This window comes from Pundamilia nyererei, unplaced genomic scaffold, assembly GCF_000239375.1.
Source record: "Pundamilia nyererei isolate P.nyererei 1_Seehausen unplaced genomic scaffold, PunNye1.0 scaffold00081, whole genome shotgun sequence".
In the NCBI taxonomy this organism is placed as follows: domain Eukaryota; kingdom Metazoa; phylum Chordata; class Actinopteri; order Cichliformes; family Cichlidae; genus Pundamilia; species Pundamilia nyererei.
The window spans coordinates 1,811,709-1,830,106 of NW_005187482.1; the positions used below are offsets into that span (position 1 = coordinate 1,811,709).

Below are 18,398 nucleotides of genomic sequence, written 5' to 3' on the forward strand. Positions count from 1 at the left end.
CTGAAGATAGTGAGATCTTCCCTGGGAGTGAGCATCATAGTCAGGATTAGAAATGAGTACATCGCAGAGACAGCTCTTGTTGAGCAGTTTGGAGACAAAGTCAGGATGTTGAAGATGGATCTCCCAGGCAGGAAGAAAAGAGGAAAACTTCATAGGAGGTTGCTAGTGATATAGATGCTTCACTGTGACAACCCATAAAGGGAACAGCTGAAAGAAGAAGAAGATCAATTGGAAACTGCATCATGTTAAAAAAAAGTACTAGTCTCTATCGTTCTGTGAGTCTGGGTCTTTCTGTGTTGCATGGCAACATCTAGCAGATCCCGACACCACATGTTCACTGAGGGAAAAGAGGAACTTACACTCCCAGTACGTCTTTCTTTTCGTCCTCAGAAACAGGAGCTCGCTATGAGTCCTTGAAGGCAGCATTCACCAGGACAGCGCGCCATACTGAAATTGAAAAGGGTGAATAGCAGCAGAGGAGCTCTGCTTTCTCTAAGAGGAGCCAATCACCTCCCAGGCTGGGGGATTATTCAAATAAAGGATGATGTCACCTCTTGCAAGTCACCCTACTCTCTTGTCCGAGTTTCTCGTGGCTGTCTGTTGCCCTCCCTCTAGGCCCCTCAGACCCTTTTCTTCCATTCTCCATGCTCGACTGAACACACACACTCATGCACGCTCTCTCTCTCTCTCACACACACACACATTACTGCTGCACCCCATGCATCAAGTTGCCTGCATTGTCTGCCCTCGGTGCTACTGTTGCATCAAGAATTCAAAAACCTTCAGTGCATTTCAGACCTGTTGATTGTAATATCTGGAATATTTTTCATGTTTCTCCTTAACAGGTTCATCTCCCACAAGGCGTTTCCAAATTGAAATTACATTTCTTTTGTTTTTTCCGGAAGGTCTTGAACATTCTTTTGTCCTCAAAGTCACATTTCCACCAGCCAGATCCCAAATGCCCACCTGCCCGTCGCGTCAGCCTGTCCCAGTTGGAGCGAACAAATCTCAAATTGGATGACACTAATTGAAAAGGGTGAGGCAGCCAGCGGGAAAGGAAAAGGCAACTAAAGAGCAGAGCGTAGAGTGTGTCTGGCTTTTGGTTAAAGTTGCACGTTTTCTCTCAAGTCACAAACAGATACCGGAGGGCATTGTTTCATTCCCTGAAAAGCTTTTGTTTCTTGTGCAGCGTGCTCTTCACCAGAACAGAGCTTTTCATCAGACACAGTCTGGGTGGGCATGCCGCCTGTCTGTCTGTCTGCCTGTCTGCTGCTGCTGCCTCTGCTGCTTAGCTCCCAGCAGCCGCCTGCCTCCTGTCTGCATGAGCCAGGCTTTTGTGTGCTGGTCTGTTCTAAGATAGGCTTCTTTTCATGTCCAGCCTGTGGTGTGCTCTTCCTTTTCCAAGTGCTGAATAAATCTCACCTTTTCCAGAGGTGAGATTTATTCAGGCTTGTGTTTCTCGCCTGAGCTCAGGGCGGAAATGTACGACTCGATGTATGACACTACGCCGATCACCTGCTTGCATGAAAACCTGTTATCGCCCTTTATCCCTCTCGATCAGATGTCCAGTGGAAGCTTTGTTTCTCTTCCTGCAAAGTGGATTGACCTCAGATTTGTGTGTTTGAAGAGGGTGTGTTGTGTTGTCTCACACCAACAAGAAATCCTGCAAGATTAGTTAGTTGCTTTTTTGTTTTGTTTATTCAAATGACAGATGAAGATTACAGCCACATACTGTAGAAATGTGTGAATTTTGTCGCGTCAATAAAGAATGCAACTGAATGGAAGGAGACCAGGAAGAAGGCAGGGACTCGGGTGCGTTCGATGCCTGCTAAGTTGATGCTGACGGACGTATTGGCATGGTTAACCGGGTGCAACAAAGAGAGGAAGGCGGTGGTGTGCGGCACCGGAGACAGGAAGAGGCAGGGCCGTGTACCCTGCTGCACAGTTCCCGTGTTATTTACCTCATTGTTTTTTTGTCCACACAGCCCGCAGTCCAGCTGGGGCGGCTGCAGCACAAAAGGGGCTGGCGCTCAGTCAAGCCCCCCCATCAACAAAAACCAAACAAATCTGGCCGCTGGTCAAGAGTCTGCTACCTTTTTTGCAAAACTCTTACACAACACATTAGTTATTTAACAAGCAGCAGATACAGGCATGCTCTAATTGTGTTTCACATATTCCAGCATGTACCAGTCAGATTGCACAGAGGTCTGAATCTCGAGTGTATCTGATGCATCCCAGTGTTGGTGTCGTCCCTGTGTCATTATAATTAATGTTGGTCCAGGTTCAGCAGTGCAAGTCACCAGTCATGTTGTTATGATGTCATAGATTTCCAATGTGGAAAAAACAAACAAAAATGGGTTGTGGTTAGGGTTATGGGGTTAGGGTTTGGTGTGATGATATTTCTGGGATGCCTGAACCGCCTGCAAGTTAGGGGTTGGACGGATTGATCCAAATGTCGATAGTATCGATACCAACACCGGTATTGGTATTAGATCGATATCATCACAACATGATCGATGCTTTAGCTTATTTGTCTCCTCTAATTTCAGAAGGAGACATGTCTGTGCAAACACCACTCCTCTCCTGCTGGCACACTTTGCGCTGCCCTCTCCTCCCTGCTCTGCTTTTTTTAGTTGTGGTGCAGTCACATGACTCGGCGGTACTGAGCAGCAACATGTAGGCTCAGAATTTGCACATTTGTCCTTTGTTTTGAAAAATAAACCTCATCTCATAAATCATGGCGCACTGCTCTCCTGTACATAAGCTGTCTTTATGAGTAAAAATCATCGGTAATGGTATCGGCAACACCGGCGCCATTTATTTGTTATCTGATCAATATCAAAATCTGCAGTATAGCACACCACTGCTGCCAGCCCTCTCGAGCCACCCAGGAAAGCAGCTGGCACTAAGAGACACACCCTTTATTTTCCCCTAAAGATATTCACAAATCAACCCCCTTTTCAGACAAGTGTCTCCCAAATGCATGAGAGCGATCACCCTGCACAGCACTTCACACTCCAATAGCATGAATATCATTATCTCACAAACAGGGTGTGTACGTGTGAACAAATACCAAGCGGATGCAGGTTAGTGCACGCCAGTGCAGCTGCTGCTCTCTGTGCACAGCGTGGACTCCCTGAAGACAACAACGTGCCAGCACTGCATGTCATTAACATACAGGATGCTTCTACAGCCACTAAAAGGCAACATGTGATGAAGGAAGGCAACGAGACCCTCATTAACGCGCCATCATCACACAGCAGGCGTGTTCTTTTGTGTGTATCTGTCGCCCACAGAGCACGATAGTGATGATAGTGACAGTCATATCTCGTTGCAAGGATTCATATCCACTGTGGTTTTTGCTCTGGTCCTTTATTCAAAAAGGCCCTGGTCAACTATATTTGGCATGCAAATATAGTTGACCAGGTAGAAGCCATTTGCAAGGCTTCGCCCTGCAGCCTGCTTTCTCTTTGGGACTGTTTAATCAGCTCCAGGCTAAAATCTGATGATGTTAAGAGCAGGCTGGCCAGTTCCTCAGCCAGCCCTTGGCTGCATCTTTGAGTGAATAATTGATGCAGGTTCTGAGGATATTGGAAAGCTGTAGCAGCTCACCTCACTAAGAGGAGCATCTGCTTTGATCTTAGTCTATCACATGCTATCTACTTCCCATCTTCACTGTGTGGTTTTGATTTAGCTGAAACAGCCGCCCGCTTCCTCTATTTATTTCATGCTGAGTTGCAAGGTAGTTTGTGATTATGGCAGACTCAAAGTTTTAAGTACTCTACTCAGCGTAATTTAGCTTTTATAAGGATGATGTTTTATCCCCCCGCTCTTGTCCACCAAAGTGCCTGTGTTTTGGCTTCCTGTTATTTCCTTATTGCTTCGTATTGCATAGATTTCCTGTGACTGGTTGGCAGTTGGCTTCAGACAAGAGCCTGCTCTCTCCCTCTAGTGGTGCCAGACTACCACAACACAGCGCAAGTTCATCAGACTGCAGTGCAAGTGTTTATTTTTTAAACTTTGCAGCTGCTAAGTTTCAGACATTTTGAAAAGAAAATATTGTGTTATTTGTTTTCATTCACATAAATTGCCCAATTTATTTAGGATTAGTCCAAGAGATGTCATCAGTGCTGACCGAGCCACGACATTTTTTATATTCTTTTTTATTTTGCGTTCAGAAGACACCATCTTCACAAAAAAGAAAGTAAAAACCTGTACAAATTCCTCAGACTGGCAATCTTGCACGTTCTCAAAATTAGGTAAAAAATAATTAAGACAGCATGAAAAAAAAGCAGCCAAATAAACACAGTGCACAGCTGTTCCCATTAAATCAAAACAGACTTAAAGAGCTTTTCTACAAGTGTCAGGAGAACACTAACAAACATGTTGCATTTATAGTGCATTGTTCCACTGTGATATACAACTCCTATGTGGCACATTATATCACTATTCTAAGTTGTGCATCGGTCTTTAATTAAGAGGAAATAAATACGTCTGCAGAAATGCCATTTTAAAAAAACCCTCTTTATAATTGTAAACAATATCAAAGAAAACAAATAAGTTTACATTAAAAATAAGACAAATGCCAGATATCTGTTGCATTTCAAAAACCCCTTGTTACTGTTGTTCTGATCCAGTTTTTGTGCACTGAAAGCCGTTCATATCACCCTATGCAGCATACTGCATCTTCACCGCTACTTCAAGTTTATATAGGTACTTCAAGAGATGTCCTTATCCATTCATGAATAAAATAATGGAGCCATTTCCCACATAGCTTCAACAGAAAGAGTCTAAGTGAACCATTATTTAAAATAGAGACACAACTATGCTGCTTACAATCCAAACTAGCATACAAAGACAAAAAGTATTAGCTATATATTTCAAGAAATATTAGAAAGGAAGATTTTTGGACTGGCATTTGACTTTTGGAGATTTTCCCTGTAATATTGTTATACTGTACAGCTGTGTAATTAGGAAAGAAATGAGGGGGGAAAGAGTAAAAATGAACAAGAACAGTTAAAACCAAAGTCTTGTGACTGTAACGTAGCTATAAAAGCTACTAGCCAAAACTGCCTTAGTTAAAGCAAATTTAGCCAACTTCTTCTCATTTACAAGAAAAACAAAATTAGCCTAGCTTAGCAGAGTAGCAGTAAACAGAACCAGAGCAATTCCTGTGAGATCACATGGTTAAGCTACATTTAAATCAAACATTTGAATGTATTTTTAAACCATTAAAAGTCACTGGCTGAAAAGAACAAGAGAGGGAAGGGGAATCAAAAATTCATTTGGGTACTGAATAGTCTCTTTCATTTTTTTCCTTCATTTTTTTCTTAGTCCAACAGCTACAACAAATTTAAAGATTTTTTTAGTGCAGCCATTCTGACATTAAATATAAACATAAATGCAGGTATTAAGGGGAAAAAAAATCACTGATGTCATTAGACAATGCCTACATTTACATATTTCATTGCTAAAAGGCTGCTGTGAAAAAGGTCTACTACCAATTAACATAAAAAGGCATAAAATTATTTATCATCTTCAGTAGTTACTGTGTGTTTGTAAGGCAGCACATTAACCTCACACGCCCTGCCTTGCAGTGCATTAGCACAGACCTACACCTGCCACCTTATAGCGAAAACGGTTCATACATATTGATGACTAGCCGGTTGGCCGTAGGGCTTGTCCTTCCTCACACGGCTATCATCTCCTTCCAGTCACAGGAGGACGTGAACAATGGAGATGAGGAGCAAGCAAACTGAACTGGAGTGAAAGAATGGCCTTGACTGTTAGCCAAAGCACATGTACTGCAGTTAATGATCAATCTTTTTTTTTTCCAGTTTGCCTGACTTCACCCTTATGCCTAAATTCCACAAGACATACATATATTTACATAATCAAGACGTATAAAAATCCTTTTGCCTAAGTAGCCATGCGAACAATAAAATGATCATGAAAACCCTGTAAATGGTTGATCATTCAAGCGAAAATGCATCCTAATTTGACCCGACAGACCCGGTGTCCAGCCTTTGTTTACCGACATTATGCTTCTAGCCATCAAAGCCTGACCAACCTGACAAGTCAGAAAGACAATAAATTATTCATACAGTACAGTACAAAAGCTGAAGCAGGTAATTGGGCCTTTAAGTGTTCAGTGCAATCTACCGTTCCAGCACAAATTAAAATGCAAAATTCAAACAGGGTCAGCAGGGGACAAAAGATTTAAAGATGGAGGGAAAGAAAGACTCCCATGTCCTTCAATGTACACACTGCTTACTCCCTCTGTGCTTCTACTAGGTCACTGTCCTCACCACTCACAGCAGCAGAGGAAGGAGCACGATGAGGCTTCGGGTGCACGGAACTTGCCAGAACTGGGCGTGTCCATGCACTGTGCAATGAATGCATGTAGATCTGTGATGTGTGCCTGCTCCTGTGTTTGGGCCTGCAGGAAGACAAAAAAGCTGCAAATTTTCAAACTGCTATTGTCACTTACTAAATAAAGTCCCCGTATTTATCGGTAAAAATAAATCAATACATAACTGCACAAGTATCCTGCATTAACGTCGGATTACATTTACCAGTATTAACCAATAAGTACGATCATTATCTTGATTTCGCAGATTGGCACTGGGAAATTGGCAAAGTAGAGGAGACGTTGATGGGAAAAAATTTTGTTTTTAGATTTTAGCATTTCTGTAACCCAATTCATATGATTAGAAAAAGCACTCAAACCACCACCCAACAGTATAATAAAGAAACAAAGCAGCAACTGTACCATGATGGTGTCATAAGCTCCGGTGATGAGTGCGATGAAGAGTGACAGCACCATGTAGATGAAGAGGGAGATGAAGGTGTAAAGGTAGATCTGGCTGAAGGTCCACACCAGCGTGCTGCTGTGCTCCATCTCAGCGAATGTTACAAACATGTCGTCTCCATTGATCAGAGAAAACAGGCACTCTGACACCATGGACAGGGAGCGAAACTGGATACATGGAGTCCAAGTTAGCACAATCATTTAAAAAAGAAAGTTTTGCAGTCTTTCGGTGTTTTTATTTATCTTTTTGGCACGGACTACAAAATTGACTTCTAGAGAATGTTTCTGTGTGAAAGGCAAATATCAGTTAATTTCACATTCATTGAATTAGGTAATGTACGGTATTTTTGATGCACATATTAGCATATTTATTTATTTTGTGATCCATTTAATTATTTCATTTTATTCATTTTGTTTTTAATTTCAGGAAAGCTGGCCCTCCATATATTTCCACCAGAATTGATTACATTATTTTGCTTGCATGCAAAAAGCAATATCCTAACAAAATGCTGCCTGATTCATATTTAATAACTATCAATTTTCTCCTCCCATTAATTATACATAGCTAAAAATGACATGCTGGGAGGCAGTTTATCATAATTAGGATGCTCTGACATGCAATTCTGCTCCGAGTGACTCACGCCTGCTCACTCCTGCTTAGAGACACAGCTGTGTGTCCGTGCATTACCTTTGCATGGTAGGGCCCCAGCACTATCCAGCCACAGAAGCAATATCCCAAATAAATGGCGGCCGCACAGCAGCAGAAGCGGATGACATTGGGAAAAGCAGCTCTTAGAGTCACAATCAGGATCTGTGGGAGAAACCAAATTAACTAACTGTAAATACATTTTAAAATATTATATTAAAAAAAATTGTGTTAAATAATATTTTCCATATTTGTGTGTGTGTGCTTGACATACATTGTATTTCTGAAAGAAGCTGAGGTAGCGGATGACTCCCACCCACACCAGCAGAGTGGATGTTCCCAGCAAGATCCCACAAACATCATATGATGACAGATTCTGCATCACAAGGAAGACATCATTAATTATCATAACTTACTGAAAACTGGGAATTTTACATCTCAGTAGGTGAATAAAAAAAGAAGCTTCTTTTACAGTGTGCACAAAGCTGCACACCCTCTCACATCTTGTTACCTTGGACTCTATCCCAATTTTGATGAAGCTGCCGATGATGGTGAACGTGTCACTGACGATGAGCAGAATGTACCAGCCGTTGATGAACTCCATCCTGTCTCCCCAGCTCACGCTGCGGCCCAGTTTGTGATTGAAAAACTGCACGTACTCCTGGGTAAGGAGATGGGAGATGATCAATGGGGCTTTAAATGTGATACACACAACCGGAAAACTAGGAGACCGTGAAAGGCATTTAACTACTTCTCTTTGCCTGCGTGACTGTTATCATTATGAAATTATATGTGTTGAATATATGGCATCAGGGGGCAACAGTGTTTGTATTGCAGGATGTAAGTTTTGCTGTGATCTCATTAGCGCCACGGCCTCCAGGCAAGCGCTTAGAAAAATGACAATCCAGCAGAGCGAGCAGTGCAGACCAGTCTCATCTTTCACGGTGGCAAGCAAAAATCGGAACTTCTGTAATCACATTTCACGCATGATGACTAACTTGATACACTGCACCCTTGAGAAATGTAATGATAAAGATTTGAAAGCTCATTTGCGGCTTGATTTTTTTTTTTCTGAGGTTTTCATTTTGCACGATTTGCTGTTCAGAACAATTCATCTCATCCTGGGTCTCTTTGCAGCACTTCAGTTCATCCACTGAAACTTTTTTGCTTCTACCTTTAAGCCAACTTTCTTCTGATTGGCTGCCTGTGAAAAACAGAAGATCTTAACAGCAGGTGGGCGGGGCTTATGTGCTCACAGGTAGTGCTGTGTACCTGAGATGGCCATATTAGGGACATCTGCTCTTGGCAATATTTTTTATGTGTCCTCATTTGGTTGTTAATATGACACCATAAGAAATTACAGTTCCCCAAATGACACTTGAGGCTGACTGTAAAAGGGGTTCACTTCCACAGACACTGTGAAAGATGTGTTTCACCCACTGGTTTTAGACTCCGATTTGAGGCTTTAATGTAACCAATGCGATTGTATTTGAATGAGAGGGAGAAGTGCTAAGTTATCCATAAAGTATACGAGTGCAATGCAGACTCTTAACTAGTAGCTCAACAAAAGTTGCAACTTCAAGCAGTCAGTCCACTTGGGGTCCCATTTTGAAAGACATCAGAGGAGAAGTGAAACTTTTTACAGCCTCCTTTTGGTCTCTGTAGCATATTTTCCTCCTAAATTTGGAAATATCTCACCCATTTCCATTACTGTGCTAAAGTCTTGAGTCACCCCTCTTTTTTTTGGTTTATATTTTGTGAGTAAAATAGGTGCAAAACTTTATTGAAACATGTGCAAACATACATGGAAATAGAGTAGATAAGCCAATGGTATGACCATGTATGACCAGGTATGCTACACTAGCAGCGTGTTTGGGATCTTTGTCATACTGAACAATGAAGCTGTTGCCAATCAGATGCTTTAACAATGGCGGATCAAAATATGATGATGATGTCACTTTTCTATGTTCGTAATTTCATCGGTTTTTGACGAGATATCCAACATCACTGGCTGACATGCAGCCCAAACCAGGGCAGAGCCTCCACCATGCTTTACAGTTGTAGAGACTCATTGTTGTACCTCTCTCCTGACCTCCTTTCTACATACTGATGAGCATTTGAACCAAAATTTTCAAATTTGGATAAAAGACCTGATGCATCTCTCAGGTACTGTGGAAGGTCTGTGCTGGAATTTTTTCATACTTCGTAACCTCCTAGGACCTGGCGTCCACATATGCGGATATCACATTTTGGGTTGTCTAGACCAAAGTATTAAATTTTGCTCTACAACGGCCTGATATCCACTTACGAGTACACTATTCAATTCAATTCAATTTTATTTATATAGCGCCAAATCACAACAAAAGTCGCCTCAAGGCGCTTCATAGATACAGAGAAAAACCCAACAATCATATGACCCCCTATGAGCAAGCACTTTGGCAACAGTGGGAAGGAAAAACTCCCTTTTAACAGGAAGAAACCTCTGGCAGAACCAGGCTCAGGGAGGGGCGGCCATCTGCTGCGACCGGTTGGGGTGAGAGAAGGAAGACAGGATAAAAGACACTGCCACTGTTCTATCAAAATCTAAAGCAAATGTCCTCTTATGTGAATCTCATTTTTCTCAGAACTAGCAGCTCGGCAACACCCCCCTGGTAATTCTTTGTTTTTACATTCATCAGGTTCCAATCAGCCCAAATAGCAAAGAGAGACTGAAAATACATGCCATGAAAGAGTTCAGGTCTTAGGAGGTTAAGACACGATTTTCAGATACTGTTGAGCTGCTGTAGACAGGTTTTTAGGCCTGATACTTCCCTTTTTGTCTTCCACTTGTCCAGTTTCCTCAGTGTTTTAGGTGACTGCACAGCATGCCAAGATAGGGAACGTTTTCCACTAATAGATCTCTGGGAATCACCTTGTTGATATAAAAATATGGTTTTGTGTTCATCACAAAACTGTGATATTTTTCATAGACTCAGCTAAAGAAATTGGAACAAACTGTTTTTTGGTGTGCAGAGACAACACCTGCTCATCCCTTGAGTTAGGTGACTTTCTCATAGGTCAGTATTTCTTAACAAAGAAAAAAAAATACTCTTAAAATGGCCAGGTACAAGGACGGAACTAAAAAGAAGTGAAAAATCAGCGGATGTCCAAAGAAGAAAGAAATCCTTGAGAACTATCGCTCAAAACTACTAGTCTGTCTCCTTGAAAGCAAAATATAAATAAAAATAGACTTTTGCTGTAAGAGACAAGACTCAGTACTGTAAATTGTATTAAGACTTAATGTATGCATTATTAAAAAAGCTAGACAGTCTGGCAGGAAGGTTCTTTTGACCAGGCTTCACTTCCTTTTTTGTGTTCATGGTGGTCGTGCATTACTGTGCGGTTACATACACAAACAGCCTGTCCTTATCTGAGCTCCACTTTTGTAGGTCATTGAACACTATTTAACAGGTATTTGTGTCTGTGCAAAGGGCCCATGCAGTCTATGGATGCATCTTGGTATCCAAGCTAGCTAATGTTGACTGATAACCTATCACTCTGTTCTCCTGTCCAAGTAAGATTATATGTTCTCACGCCCAAAAGAGGCAAACATTGAGACAGCCAAAATGCCAAACCCAAGGCTTCAAAAAGGCAATGTCAGTCGTGCTATGTGCAATATCCATTTCAAAATATACATTTCATAGGCTAACATCACAAAAACAAAAAAATACAGAAATTGTTGGCCAGTTTTCTTACATGCTGCAGGAGGATGCCTCTGAGGATGGAGCGTCCACACAGCAGCAAGGACAGCACGCAGACGATGGCCACCAGCACATCAAAGAACTCCTGCGCATAATTCTCGGCTGAAAAAAGAGGACAGAAATAAAAGGGATCAAAGGCAATTAAAATAAATGAAGCGGCAGGTAAATAAATATCACCCCTAACCACCAGTCACTCACCACGTCCAGTCACATTAGGGTCTTTACACTCCTTAATGGAGGCACGGTTCTGAAGACTGATCGTAACTTTACCGCTGTGCGCCCTGTTATCCATCACAATCTGACGACAAAAGCATGAACCATGTAACAATTAGCATGTAAAAAACAACATTTTTAGTTTTTCTATTCTGTGGGATGTTGACTGAATTTGAGATCATAGAGGAGCTCACTGTGATAGCAAAGGTGTAGCAGTCCGGGATTTCATTATTTATAATGGTCTGAATGTTGATGGCCTTCAGCTGGAAGTCAATGGTGACATTGATCAGCCTGGGGAGGAAAGAGACATGCTGAGGATTCAATGTGCAGAATTCACATTGCAAAGAAAAGCAATACCTCTTTAATACCAAAACACACAAACATAACAGAGTCTCTAACTTGTAAAACAGGAGAGTGAAATTCTTGTAGTCACTGTTTCCTGGAGCAGCGCTGTACGTCAGTGGGTCCAGTCCAATACAATCTGGAAAAAGGAAAATCAGAAATAGCAAAAGAGGAACTAAGTCATACATGATTTTTTCCATATCACATGAATGCCACACCACGGTTTATTTTTACCACTACATTTATCATGCATTAGCCATAGCCATCTGCCAAATCAGCAGATGTGCGCAAATAACCCCTTTCCCAGGACCGGACACAGTATTTTTGCTACTAAAGTGGAAAAAAAAAAAGGTCTGTGTTTTTCATTACAGGACTCAAGTCTTTAAAAGTAGGGCACAGTTGCAGGGCACTGGAGCAATAACACAGTGACTCACTGACACTATTGGTTCCTTAAGGGAAATACTGGCACTTGAAGAATGTGCAGACAGACGTGTAACAAACAAGTAGACTTTAAAACATAAAGAAAAACAAAATCAAAAGAAGGATTATCCTACCTGTGACAACATGTGGGTCGATGTCAAACGTGTCATTGACGGGGTCGATGGTGCCCCTCCTAAAGTACCTCTGACAGAGGGAGAGCGCGCTTCCGTTAACGCCGACACCCGGCACATAAGCGTACCGTCCCAGTGAGATCTGAGGTAGAGCCAAGTACTGAAGAGGGAAAGAGAAGCCGAGAGGTGGAATTAAGCTCGAGAAAACATCTGTCTTCTTTATGCGATGTTAAACTTTTCACGTTCAGAAAGTAACAATGTAGCTCTCACTAAAAAGAACGCTGTTCAGTCAGGATGGCAACACGACAGCGGCATCTCTTTCCAGAAATATGTCTCAATTACTAGAGGTGGAAATCACCAGACACCCCAAAATATTATTGCACTTTTATCACATTTATTAACTTTGTGTTATGTGCTTGGTATGGAATAAGATATGTTACGATTTATCACCAAGTTGAACTTTGTCAATATCTTTTTTTACACAATACAATGAAGTTATTTTACTTTAATTTGAGATTACAAGCACTGTCACTAAAACCTGCATTAATGTTGCCATAAGATTCAATCTGCAATTGCATGCAAAGTGTTTCTGGTAATACACCAAATAACTGTGATAAATTCTCTGAAATCGCATCTGTTGCTGTCTACATAAACAGAAATTCACATTTACTACAGGAATATAACCACAATACAACCAGCTGCCAACCAGTTGAGTCAAGCCCACTTGAGTTGTTTTCATTGACAAAGAGTCATTCAGACTGATGGCAACATGTTGGCAACATTTCTGCTTTTATAAATTAGACAGCAGTTATTTGCAAACCTTCAATGATCTCTCTGAGAGTGACTGCAGTCAGTCCAAGTAAGACTGAAACTGTTTGCAGAAAGGTTGCCTCCTGTTGGGCGACCTGTGCAATCAGTTGCAGAATGCAAAAAAAATCTATACAATCACCAGGCAGCCGCTGCTTTTTTTATGGATGCAAGGAGGTTGCTTTCCTGTTTGTGGTCATGTGACTGAGCCATTAGCTTGCTCTTAATTAGGAGGTAGCTTTAACAAGCTGAGTGTGTTCAGTGTTGGATGGTTTTTCAGTTGAGCCCATTTAATGTAAGTTTTCTTGGCTAACAACATCTCAGGATGGTGGCGCATGAGATGAGCCTTCTCGCTCGTAGACTATTTTAATGTATTTAATAAAATCTCAATATTTGGTGTTCTTGTAGTGATCAATGTCAAAAATATTGGGATACTTTATTGGACTGACTTCCCCCCACCCACATCTGTTACTGTGCATAGCCTACAGCAGCAACTTTTTCCATCTAACTACTACATCCACTTCTTCATTGTCTGCAAATGCAGACAAACAGACGTCATTTGCAGTCTGTGTTTCTGCGCTTATTCACACACTCAATTCTAAGCTAAGCTAGTAAACATTGTAAACAATACAACTGCTAAAGATAATAGCTCAGCTAGCTTTGCAGTAGTCCTGTTTTCCCCTCAAGCCTATGATTGACCTTTGTTTTGTTGGGTTTTTGTGTGGAGTGGAAATCTGCAGTCAGTGTTACAACAGTGTATTAGGGTCCATTGTAAGTAATAATACCATGAAAAAACACTTATTAATATCAAGCATATCTAATGTATGCATGGCTTAAAAAAATCATTAAAAAAATCATATTAAACAAAATTCTGGTCATAATAATAAATCAAGAGATCTCAAAATGTCTCTTAAAATGGTTATTAGCAGGCTACCTGCTCTATGGCAAAGTTGATGTGCCTGTACATCTCCATCTGTGTGTGGACAGCGTGGGGATTCTTGTCCTTGTAGCCCTTCAGGAAAAGGTGCTTGAATGCCGCTGTGTTTTCCTCTTGAAACGTCACAACCATCTGGTTACTCAGTCCAAACATCACCAACTAATAGACAGAGCCAGAGAGCACAGGCACAAGACAAATGAGCTGAAACACTCAGGCAAATGCAGAGAAGCAGTCGCTGCACAGTTAGAATAAAACACAGGACATGATCGGGTATTTGCATTCTGAGCCTACAGAGTATTCATGTTAAATCAAAGAGCTGTATCCACCTGCACAGTCACAATGATGATTTTCAGCAGCTGCAGGCCAAGTTTGAAAGGCTTGCGCCCCTTTGCATGATACTTGTCACAAGGGCTCATGAAGAAATACTTGAGTTTCCTCCTCAGGGCCTCCTCCTCTCCTTCTTCCTCCTGCTGGAGGAGCTTGGAGCCCACCAGGGTAGGAGGGCGGGAGCTGCCACTTCCAAGAAGATCCTGGGAGCCATAGCCTGATACAGAGGAGAGCAGCTTGTCCTTCTCTGTTAATAAAACCATTCATTTTGGAAAGAAGCTCAGCATTAAAGAGGTACTCAAGACATTATACATTGCTGGGTTACTAACAAGTGACAATATGAATTAACCCCTTTTATCCTGGAAAAGTGGTTGGAGAGTGTCTTTAATTCTGTTACTTAGCAGTGTTAGCTGGTCTCCCTGCCTGTATGTGGTGCAATTTCACAGCTTAGTATAACCAAGCTAACGCTGGCTGATAACTTTCATGTTTAAATGTGTAAATGCTCAAAAATGATCCAAGCATGATCCAAGATTACCACTTGTAGCTCCTGAAAAACAAAAATCCAGTATCTTAATGATTATATTACATAAAATCATTAAATAAAAAAGAGTTTACAACAGATAAAAGCCCAGGTTCTGAAAAGCATGTTTATTTATACAATGAATCCTGCTTTGGTTCTTCATAATGAATTACTGTGGCATGGAGGCGATCAGCTTTTGACACTGCTGACGTGTCACTGCAGCTCAGGTTGCTTTGGTAGTTGCCTTCAGCTCGTCTGTGTTTGGGGTCAAGTGTTTCTCATCTCCGTCTAAACAGTACCTCACAGATTCTGTGCGGCCTTCAGATCAGGTGAATTGGTTTGCTAATTAAGCACGTATCTAAATGCCATTTGGTAGTAGTTTTGGACCCACTGGCACCCTGCTAGAAAAGGAAATTGGCATCTCCATAAAGCTTGGCAGTCAGAAGCATGAAGTGCTCCACTCCAGCAGATGACATGGCACCCCAAGTCACCACAGACTGTGGAAATGTCACACTAGACTTCAAACAACTTGGGTTCTGTGCCCCAGGTAAGCTCTTCTGACATTATCTCTGGTTCAGGAGCGGTCTGACATCAGGAACGTGACACTCGCAGCTCCGTTCTCTGCCAAGTCCTTGAATTGACTTTTCTCAAGGTTGCAGTCACCCCTGTTGCTTGTGGACATTTTATTTTCCTTCCTCAACTTTTATCAACATGCATTCTGTGAACAGCAAAAATAGCTGTCTGTGGCTCATCCTGCTGGCATAGAGGGAAGCCTGTCAAGTCAGCAGTCTTCTCCTGATTGCAACTGCATGTTCTCAACTAGACTGACAGACAGGCAGTATTTATACTGTATCTGAATGGCAATTCCCCCAAAGTCGAAATAAGATTTTAAAAAAAATCGAATTATCCTGCTGGGTCTCTTAATAGAATTTTATAAATTGCTTGACTGTAGAAAGATTTTTATGTGATTATCATCAAAACAAACATGGCTGAACTGTCCATGCTATTCGATGACGTCATCTTGGGCTCGCTAACTGTGATGATTTTAAGAACCACCGGTTGTAGATGTCAAAGCGGAAACCTTTAAAGCGTTTATTTTCAAAAAAACAAAAAAAACAAAACAAAACTTTAAATGTCCAAAATCGGCGGAATGATCCTTTGAGCCTCGAGTCACCTGTGAATAAATACACGGAGCGGACGTGTTTCTTTCATTGTTCGATATCACACCTTAGCAAATTTTCACAGATGGACCCGCCTCTTTAAAAATAAATAAATAAACAAATACATGAAAAATAAAATAACGTAATATGATGCTAGCAAATGAATGCGTACCAATCCGTGGTACAAAGAGTAATACAGGTGAAGAGAGATAATAAAAGAGAGGACTGAATGTTGCCAAACCTGTGGCGCTGTCTTGGATGCAGGTGTAACTAGAAGATGCCATGGTGATGCGTTCACGTTCGCACAGGAGCAGCGGAAGGGTACATCACACTCATAAAAAGCGAGTAGAGAGCAGACGCGGGGTCATATTATTTGTTTACATCGTAAAATAAAAGACGATTGCTGTCGCAGTCTGCGGATGACACATAGGTAAACACATCGCCGCTTCCTTATGACCACGTGACTCCATCATGTGACTAATGCCTAGCCTGTAAGCTATTGCTGCTGGGAAGACTAAATTCAGGGCAAATGTTGAGCTAATGTTCCGGTTATTACTCATTTTTTGTTTTGTTTTATGTTTTATGACAGTTTTATTAATTAAGACTTAAGATAAAATAATTATTGTTTATTGAAGAGAACTTACGTTTGCGCAAGTAGTTAATAAGTTAAGTCATGGTGAAGGGAAAGAGTTTTTTCGCTTTTTGAGAAATACTGGTCTCATAAAGAGGATCTGAGGATTCAGGAGTGAAGCAAGATTAAAAGCCAGGAGATGGCAGTAATGCAACATTTTTGGATGCAAGCTGCCGTTAAACATGAAAGAAGAAGAATAAGAAGGCCTCAGAGGTTATCTAAGAGCAACAACACCATGAAGCCCAAAGAACACACCACACAGGTCAGGGATAACGTTATTGAGAAATTCAAAGCAGGCTTAGGCTACAAAAAGATTTCCCAAGCCTTGATCATCCCACGGAGCACTGTTCAAGCGATCATTCAGAAATGGAAGGAGTATGGCACAACTGAAAACCTACCAAGACAAGGCCGTCCACCTAAACTCACAGGCCGAACAAAGAGAGCGCTGATCAGAAATGCAGCCAAGAGGCCCATGGTGACTCTGGACGAGCTGCAGAGATCTACAGCTCAGGTGGGGGAATCTGTCCAGAGGACAACTATTAGTCGTGCACTGCACAAAGTTGGCCTTTATGGAAGAGTGGCAAGAAGAAAGCCATTGTTAACAGAAAACCATAAGACGTCCCGTTTGCAGTTTGCCACAAGCCATGTGGGGGACACAGCAAACATGTGGAAGAAGGTGCTCTGGTCAGATGAGACCAAAATGGAACTTTTTGGCCAAAATGCAAAACGCTATGTATGGCGGAAAACTAACACTGCACATCACTCTGAACACACCATCCCCACTGTCAAATATGGTGGTGGCAGCATCATGCTCTGGGGGTGCTTCTCTTCAGCAGGGACAGGGAAGCTGGTCAGAGTTGATGGGAAGATGGATGGAGCCAAATACAGGGCAATCTTGGAAGAAAACCTCTTGGAGTCTGCAAAAGACTTGAGACTGGGCCGGAGGTTCACCTTCCAGCAGCACGACGACCCTAAACATAAAGCCAGGGCAACAATGGAATGGTATAAAAGAAAACATATCCATGTGTTAGAATGGCCCCGTCAAAGTCCAGCTCTAAATCCAATCGAGAATCTGTGGCAAGATCTGAAAACTGCTGTTCACAAACGCTGTCCATCTAATCTGACTGAGCTGGAGCTGTTTTGCAAAGAAGAATGGGCAAAGATTTCAGTCTGTAGATGTGCAAAGCTGGTAGAGACAGACCCTAAAAGGCTAGCAGCTGTAATTGCAGCAAAAGGTGGTTCTACAAAGTATTGACTCAGGGGGCTGAATAATTACACACACCCCACTTTGCAGTTATTGATTTGTAAAAAAATGTTCGGAATCATGTATGATTTTTGTTCCACTTCTCACGTGTACACCACTTTGTGTTGGTCTTTCACGTGGAATCCCAATAAAATTGATTCATGTTTGTGGCTGTAATGTGACAAAATGTGGAAAAGTTCAAGGGGGCCGAATACTTTTGCAAGCCACTGTATAGAGATATCACTCATGTCTGTATATGAAGCAGTCAGCAGACTGTTAGCTTATTTTAGCATACAGGCTGAAACAAAAGGGATGCTAGCTCTATTCACACAACCACAACTTCTGATTTCCGCATTCAAAATGTCTTTGTTATATTGGGTAACACCAGAACCAAACTAAATCAAACAACCACAATTTCCTCTTCTTACTTATACTTCTCATATTTTTATTAAGGGACACAAATGCATGAG

At 41.6% G+C, this 18,398-nt stretch overlaps 1 protein-coding gene across 1 annotated transcript; it reads right to left on the reverse strand.

Moving 5' to 3' along the window:
- Positions 1-5,419: 5,419 nt before the first annotated feature.
- mcoln1b (mucolipin TRP cation channel 1b) lies at positions 5,420-16,514 on the reverse strand. The gene is made up of 13 exons (XM_005738056.1): positions 16,296-16,514; positions 14,374-14,621; positions 14,045-14,206; positions 12,307-12,463; positions 11,810-11,891; positions 11,605-11,701; positions 11,396-11,495; positions 11,193-11,299; positions 7,969-8,118; positions 7,732-7,833; positions 7,500-7,622; positions 6,773-6,979; positions 5,420-6,439 (listed from the first exon to the last, which is right to left on the reverse strand). The coding sequence occupies exons 1-13, from the start codon at positions 16,336-16,338 to the stop codon at positions 6,305-6,307; spliced, it is 1,713 nt and encodes a 570-aa protein (XP_005738113.1). The 5' UTR covers positions 16,339-16,514; the 3' UTR covers positions 5,420-6,304.
- Positions 16,515-18,398: the final 1,884 nt, after the last annotated feature.